At 39.9% G+C, this 8,720-nt stretch overlaps 1 protein-coding gene across 3 annotated transcripts in view; it reads left to right on the top strand.

The window, feature by feature from the left end:
• Window positions 1–8,720, top strand: part of MCOLN3 (mucolipin TRP cation channel 3) — a 34,667-nt gene that overhangs the window by 5,698 nt on the left and 20,249 nt on the right. For 2 of the 3 annotated variants that reach the window (XM_023731621.1, XM_004369112.2), the window contains one exon: window positions 3,183–3,350. The exons of the other annotated variant lie outside the window; for it this stretch is intronic. In XM_023731621.1, the coding sequence (XP_023587389.1) occupies window positions 3,183–3,350 (168 nt within the window). The remainder of the gene's footprint in view (window positions 1–3,182; window positions 3,351–8,720) is intronic. 3 annotated transcript variants of the gene reach the window in all.

Raw genomic sequence — 8,720 nt, 5'->3', positions numbered from 1 at the left:
TAACAATGTCAATATTTTCCCTGTTTTATATATATGTATGTGTATATATATATATATATATGTATGTATATATGTATACACCAGTGTATATAATAATCTGTCAAGGATTGAATTATGTCCCCCCAAAATATGTGTCAACTTGGTTAGGCCATAGTTCCCAGTATTGTGTGGTTGTCCTCCATTTTGTGATTGATATAATTTTCCTATGTGTTGTAAATCCTAATCTCTGCCTGTGGTTAATGAGGCAAGATAGATTATGTTAAAGAGGATTAGGGTGGGATGTAACACCCTTGTTCAGGTCACATCCCTGATTCAATGTAAAGTGTGTTTCCCTGGGGTATGGCCTGCACCACCTTTTATCTTATAAGAGATAAAAGGGAAGGGAAGAGAGCAGAGAGCAGGGGACCTCATACCACCAAGAAAGAAGCACCGGGAGCAGAACACATCCTTTGGACCCGTGGTCCCTGCGCTAAGAAACTCCTCGACCAGGGGAAGATTGATGACAAGGACCTTCATCCAGAGCCAACAGAGAGAGAAAGCCTTCCCCTGGAGCTGATGCCCTGAATTTGAACTTATAATCTACTAGACTGTGAGAGAATAAATTTGTTTGTTAAAGCCATCCACTTGTGGTATTTCTGTCATAGCAGCACTGGATAACTAAGACATAATCACAAAATATAGTTTCACAAAAAGATGTTTAGAGAAGTCAAGGAAATGATATTCACAATTTTCCCTTTGAACTAAAATATCTCTCATATATAATGAAAAGTTTCTCTCTTATTTCTCGTAAGGAGTAAAAACCTGCGTCGGTTGAACACGAACATTTTTGACTTCAATAGCAATAGATACCATTTGAGTATTTGCTGTGTACTGGGCTAAACATTTTTCAGGCACCATCATGTTCAGTTTAAAAAGCAAATCTTAGGTAGGTAGTGGTATTCCCATTTTCCAGATGGCAACACAGAGGTAAAATAACCCATCATAGTCAGGAAACTAGAAGAGTAGAACTGAGATTCAGACCCTCCAAAACACATGCTCTTAATCATGCTTAATCTTTTAGGGAGGTAAAATTGTGTTTCTTAGCATGATCAAAGAGCTCTGGTGGTGTAGTGGTTAAGAGCTTGGCTGTTAACCAAAAGGTTGGCAGTTCAAATCTACCAGCTGCTCCTTGGAAACCCTATGGTACAGTTCTACTCTGTCCTGTAAGGTCACTAGGAGTCAGAACAGACTCTACGGCTCCTAACAACAACAGCGTGGTCAAGAGGAAAACTGGCTAATGGCTTAAGGTGTTTCGCCTGTTAGTAATAAGCATGTAAAAGACATTTAGGTAAGTTTTTTAAAGCAGCTGAGAATTTCTTAATTGTGATGTTTCCGTCATGCAGATGTGAATGGTCAAACAAATATTACATAAAGGCAACTTTATAATGGAGCAAATGAGGGTGACGATGTTGTGACAGGTTCCCTCTTTTGAGGGAAAAGAAGGTGGTTTTTCTGTTTAGTTGGAGATTTTTGTGTCCACAACAGCAAATGGAAGATGTCCCCAGTAATGGGCTCCCTTTTCCTGGCTCAGTCTCTGAATTACAATAGTTTTCCCTCTGCCAGCGTTACTCCTGTCCCCCACTAGGCACTTGAGGGCAGAGACCATTGCTTCTTGCTGTGTCCTCAGCACCTAGCTCAGTGCCTGGCATGTGGAAGGTACTCATATATTTGAATGCACTGGTAAGAACATCTTTGGAAATTCCTTGAAGGCTGTTTGGTCATTGGCTTCAATTGATATAAAATCTCTGGAATATCAAGCTATCATTTTATTGGGATTTAAATGAGGACACTTAGCTTAAAGAGGCTCTTCAGAGATAGGTAGAGACGATGGCCATGTGTGGGGTATAGGCCCTTTATCATGAGGGGGTAAGATTTGTCTACTCTCTTATGTTTTTCCTGAGCAGGCCCTGGCTGGATCACTTTGTGTCACATGATGGGGTGAATAGAGGCTTGGATTTAGTCTCTCAGACTTAAGTTCAAATTTTGACTATGTAATTTCTGGTGATGTGACTTAAAAAAATTGTTTAACTTCTGTGAAGCTTTGTGTACTCACCTGTAAAATGGGTATATTATTATGAGGAAAGTTCCTGGTATAGTATATTGTACTCCCTTTCTATATCAAATACACCTTGCCTCACTCTGGGATATAAGTTAGAATGTACTTTCTAAGCTTACAGTGTTTGTGTGAGAGAGAGAGAGAGAAAGAGAGAGAGTGAGAGAGAGAGAGTTTGGGAGAGAAGAGAAGGTGAGAAACTTGGAGTAAAATAACTTTGGGTATGATTGAAATGGCTTATGTTAGTATGACAGCAGTGAGGTTAAACATTTTTGTGTGTGAATGACCGAATTTCACATAAAACTCTGGAGTCAATCCTGCATGAATATTAAGGATACATTATGTTAATATATTTGAGTTCAGAAATTAGTTGAAAGGGTATTTGCTATTTTGGCCTTATTGTCAGTTTTGGTAATTAAACCTAGGAATGTAGTTTGATCATAGGACTTGGACTTACTGATGATATTTCTTACAGTGTATTACCCACCTACTTCAAAACCTTTCTTGATATCCTCCTGCTAAGCTCTTCTCCTTGCCATCTAAGCCCCTGCACCATCTGCTTCCACTTTTTCTGCTCATATTTTTATTTTTTTAATTTTTTTACTGTTTTTCTAATTAAATTTTGCTGGTATCCTCAGTGTTCTCCCAAAGTGCTAAATTCCACTTTTCCCTCTTAGCCTTTCCCCAGTGTTCCTTAAATGTCTCCTGTTTGTAGACATACTTCAGGGTTTATATCTTCTTCTTTCCTTAAGGAACTCTTCCCATCTATTTAGCTAAAGTGATCTTGCTTTTCTGAACCCCTAAACAACTAAATGATGCACTTTTGAAGGTAGGGGCTATGTCTTACATGAAATGATACATTAAAGTAAATGTTGAAAATGTGCAGTTATTTTTTAAAAGTTTAATACTAGAAGCCTACCTTATCTTTAAGGACATATGATTTCATAGCTGCCAAAAGTTTAATTTGTACTAAATGTACTCAGGATTAATTACACATTGAATCTTAAATAGATAAATTGGTTATCATTTATGGAGACCTTTTGCTTCACTGCTTTTTCACCCTCTTATTTTTCCTTTTTTTTCTTTTAAGCTGGTCTTATTTGGGCTAAGTAACCAGATGGTGGTAGCTTTCAAGGAAGAGAACACTATAGCATTCAAACACCTCTTTCTAAAAGGATATATGGACCGAATAGACGACACTTACGCAGTATACACACAAAGAGATGTGTACGACCAGATCATCTTTGCAGTGAATCAGGTAAATCAGGAGTGTGCATTCTTTACTTTGAAGACGGAACAGACAGGGAAAATGCAAGGTACATAATAGTACATAGCAAGGTCATAAAATAAGCAAGGTGCATAATAGTAACTGATGTTCAAATGACTTTTATATAAAACCATTAAAAATGTATTTTTAAAGTATTGACAGCAAGCTTGCACAAAACTAGAAACTGAGAAAAGCTTTGGAGACAGAAACTTTGAAGACTTTAATTAAAAGGATCAGAGCTAGGGGTTGGCAGAGGAGCCTGAAAGATTTAAAATCACTAACCATGACCCTGATTGTAAGTAGTCATTAAGTTTCTTTCAGGGGCTTTAACAAGTAATGAGAGTATTAACTTTGTGGAGTGTATATAGCAACCAAGACCTGAAAACTCATTTTAAAACTAAGTAAGGCCTTTATGTCATACCTGACAATGATTTTATTGTAACATTGACTAACTGCCAAAAAAAGTGAGATTGGTTTCCATACAGGTAAGTCAAATTCCTATTCTGAAGTTTTAATCAGCTTTTTCTTACAAACCGTACTTTCTCAAGATTCCAAACCTCTGCTTTAAGCCTGTTCAATTTCTCTAAAGTTTCTCTGAACCAAATTAGTAGGGTTTGTTTTTTTGGTTTGTTTTGTTTTGTTTTTATTAAGGAGGGGGGCGGCGGTTAAGGTAAGAAGTAAACAGTCCATTAAGTTCCTTACATATCTTTACTTTTATTATTAGGCCTAAAGCCAGTCTTCAAAATATAGTTTTTGGCATTCAGGCCATGGTGTTTGTCAGATTTCTGTGTTCTTTATGAAATGTATGCCATTTCCTTATCCTAGTATATAAATAGATAATACTAATTGGGGCGGTTTACCTTGGGCGGTGATTCCCCTCTGTCTTCCAAGCACTATCAGGCACTGTTAGCTGAAGATAAAAAATATCTGTATCACAATTTTCATGAGTAAGCAGGGTTTTGTGGTCAATGAAATCAGTTATTCTACATGCTTTTAGAGAACTGAACAGGCAAAGCATGGACTTATAATAAAGCAGGAAGGATCTTTGCTGGCTATAAGGAAATATTTTGATAGTTGAGGTGATAGTCACCGAAGGGAACTAACGTGTAGAGCAGTGACGCCTCAGCCCTTAGAGGTATTTGGACAACTAACTAGTTATCCCGAAGGGTTTAACCCCAAGATGTCATCTAACTGGATAATCTCCAGAACTCATCCTGATCCGATATTGTGATTATAACAGCATCACTTTTTTTTAAATTGTGGTAAAAATATATATAACAAAATATTTGGCAGTTTAACAATTTTTATATGTATAATTCAGTGACATTGATTCTATTCATCATGTTGTGTTGTGCAACCATTACCACTATCCTTTTCCAAAGCAGGCCACAACCATTAACAGAAATTCAGTGCCCCTAAGCAATGGTTCCCTCTTTCCCCTTCCCTTCTACTTCTAATAACCACTAATAAGCTTCAGTCTCTACACATTTGCCTGTTTCATGTAAGTGGGATCATACAGTGTTTGTCCTTCTCTGTCTGACTTATTTCACTCAGCATGATGTATTTAAGGTTCATCTATGTTGTAGCACGTATCAGGACTTCGTTTCTCTTTATGGCTGAGTAATATTCCGTCGTATGTATGGACCACATTTTGTTTATCATTCCTCTGTTGATGGACATTTCGGTTGTTTCTGCCTTTTGACTGTTGTGTATGGTGCTGCAGTGAACACTGATGTAATGTTTTTGTCTGCATTCCTGCTTTCAGTTCTTTTGAGTATAGACCTGTCTACCAACAGCATCATTTTTTGTTTATTATATGTGCTTATGTAACTGAATGTCAAAAGCCTAGTTGTTTGGTTTTTGTACTATAGCCTGGCTTTCCTCTATTTCTTCAATCATTTTTGGGTCACCTTTACTCACTCTTTTCCTTTAATCTACTCTTCAGATTTGGGCAGTCCTCAAAGGTTTGTCCTTTTCCTGCAGAAATTTCATCCACCACACAGGCTTTTCCATCACCAGCATTAGGTGTCTCCCAAACTGTTGCTCTCTCTGCTGCCTGCTAGACACCTCACAAGCCCCTCAAGCCAGCCTGCCCAAAGCAGACTCGTGCTCTCTTCCACCTGCTCCCCAGACCTGTTTCTCCTGTTTCTCTTTCTGGTCAGATGCTTAGGTTTAGAAGCCTCCTGGTATTCTTTGAATCATTTGCTCTAGCACCTCCAACATAGTCTATAAATTCCAGCTTCTAGCTGGCTTCCCTTCTTCCCCATCCACCTATCCAACCACCCCTTGGCTATTTCCTAAATAATTCACCTAAAATCACAGATCTGATGGAATGATGCTCCTCCTGGCTGGTATACACAAACACACAGTGTTCAACATCACAGCATGTGATGTATTTACTCTGCAAAGGCAGAGGTACATAATGGGACTAAGATGTTTGTGAATGGTTTAATGAGCTCAAAGGGCTCATTATTTTGTTAGGATTAGGTATTCATAGAAGGACCATAAACAGGCAATTTGTAACCAAGGAATGATCGGTTTTAATCTGCTTTACTTTTGGGCCACATCACGTAGGTAAAGACCTTTAATGTATTTTTTATATTGTCACCCAAAGAATGACCTGGAACCCATGAGTCTGCATGAGAAACTCTCCTCTCAAAGTGGAGCTGCAGAGGCAAGAGGGACTCATTAAAACGCCACAGAGGCAGAGCCACTTAAGTGCTCCTGTCCTGTCTCCCCCACCAATCCCCCAAGTCAGCCACCTTCCAACCATAGTCCCACACCACAACCTTGTCCCAGAATCCTCTGGCATGGGCTCCAAAGCTGTCCGTTAGCTGAATACAGCCCTGCCACTTGCCCCAGACTATCCAGCTCTGGCCAGCTGCTCAGAACTCCAAAAGCAAACCCTTGTTAAGACAGCAAGGAAGGCTGTGGCCTAACCATAGCTTATACTACTAGCAGATACATGCAGCTCGGAGTCTCAGATCTTTTGCATGTCAAGATCTTGAAAGATTTAAGCCATGCAAATTTCTGTGATCAGCAGGCTCAAATCTTTAGGTACTTGCTGTGGGGATTACCTCCCATGTAAAGGTACTCAGAAGGGCTGCAGGGCCCCATCATGGGCCTGGCTCTGTACTTCATGTCTTCTGGTTACCTCTCTAGCTTTATCTCCCTACACACCCCACGTTCCAGGTACACTGGTCTACTTGGTACCTCCTTATCAGACCTTGTATATTTTACCTTCTTTTTCATTTAATGGACTGTTTACCTTTCACCTATACCCCCCTCCCCCAAATATAAAACTACCAATTTTGCTCATAGTAGCTTTAGAGACTTAATATGCTTATTTCCTTGAATGGAAAACAAAAATTTCAAAATTATTATCTCCAGCACTATACTCTTCCCCTCATGCAAATTATAGGACATAATTCTATTTAAAGGAGCCCTGGTGGGGCCATGGTTAAGCACTCGGCTGCTAATCAAAAGGTTGACAGTTAGAACCTACCCAGCAGTTCTGCGGAAGAAAGATCTGGCAATCTGCTTCTGTAAAGGTTGCAGCCAAGAAAACCCAGTGGGTTTTAACTATCAGTTCTACTCTGTCACATAGGGTCACTCTGAGTTGGAACCAACTCAATAGCTCTCAACAACAACAATTCTATTTAACAAATTATGCAGTTTACATCTATTAGCATTGATTTCTGGCTCATTTTCCCAATCCTGATGCCAATAAAAAGCCATGTATTTTATCCTGGTAGTTTACAATCTCACTGTTTGTGGGTTAGCTCTAGTAACTGAAGAGCTACTATTGCATTATAATTTTCACCTCGCCAATTAATTTGACAAATATTTGAGCTCCTACTATGTGCCAAAAATTGCTGTAAGAACGGGGGTTAGAGCAGTAGACATGATCAGTTCCTTTCCCTATGGAGATTACATTCTAGTGGGAGAGATGGATTTTAAACAAATTTAATCAAAATGGTTTGCTTTTGGATAGTGATGAGTGCTATAAAGAAAAAATCAAGCAGCATCAGACATTACCAGCAGCCTCAGGGTTGCCAGGAAAGACCTCTCTGAGGACTTGAAGTCTGGGGAGAGAGAAAGAATATTCCAGGCTGAAGGAGTAGCAACAGGATAGACCCTGAGACTGGAAAATGTTTGGTGTGTTTGAGAAACTGTGAGGGAGGCCAGTGTGACTGGAATGTAAAGGAGAGGAGAGGCCAGGTCTCTCAGGACTTTTTAGGCCATCAAAAGGAGCTTCGAATTTTCTTTTGAGTAATATGGGAAGCCATTGGCAGGCTTTCATTAGAGGAGAGACTCTAATATACATTAGCAAAGAGTAACATTTATTCTGGTTACCGTTGAGTCGATTCCAACTCATGGTGACCTCGTGGAGATTTGAGTCCACCCAGAGGCACTGTGGAAGAAAGGCCTGGTGATCTACTTCTGAAAAATCATCCACTGAAAATCCTATGCAGCAGAGTTCTATTCTGATACACATGGGGTCACCATGAGTTGGAATGGACTTGACTATAATTGGTTCTGTTTTTTTAATAACACGTATTCATTCAGATATTTACTTTGTAACTATTATGTATCTGGTAAGGAGCCCTGGTGGTGCAGTGGTTAAAAGCAACTGACTGCTAACTGAAGGGTCGGTGGTTCGAAACCACCAGTGGCTCCGTGGGAGAAAGATGTGGCAGTCTGCTTCTGTAGAGATTTACAGGCTTGGAAACCCTACGGAGTCACTATGAGTTGGAATCGACTTGACAGCATTTGGTTTGGGTTTGGGATGTATCAGGTACTGTTTTGGTGCAGGCACATTGCAGTGAACAAGTAGAAAAAGTGTCTGACCTCAAGGAGGTCATATTCCAATAGGAAGACATAGGTAGTAAATAAGTATATAATCTGTCAGTTTGTTATAAGTACTGCGGGGGGTGGAGTGGGGGGTAAAGCAAGCAGAGTGAATGATTGGAAGTTGTCAGGAAGCCCTCTCTGATAAGGTGACATGTGAGCCGAGAGCAGATGAAAATGTGGGTGGGCAGCCTGGGGCTATCTCAAGGAAGGGCCTTCCAGGGAGAAGGAACAGCAAGAACAAGAGTCTTGAGCAGGTTAATGTTTTGAGCATCCCTGTTCTAAGGGCTTTACACGCATTAATTCACCTACTCCTCATAACAACCCTGTGGCTTCTATATGGAGACTAGACTGTCGTGAGAGGCAGGCTTGGATGCCCGAAGACCAGCTAAGAGGCCTAATTTGTGCAGGTGAGAGATGATGGTGGTTTGGACAAGGGTGATTTGCAGGGAAGGTGATGAGAGGTAATCAGATTCAGGATATAATTGGAAAGAAATGCATGATTTTCTG

This window comes from Trichechus manatus, unplaced genomic scaffold (assembly GCF_000243295.1).
Source record: "Trichechus manatus latirostris isolate Lorelei unplaced genomic scaffold, TriManLat1.0 scaffold00003, whole genome shotgun sequence".
Taxonomy (NCBI): domain Eukaryota; kingdom Metazoa; phylum Chordata; class Mammalia; order Sirenia; family Trichechidae; genus Trichechus; species Trichechus manatus.
This window is presented reverse-complemented; position numbering and strand designations above follow the sequence as displayed.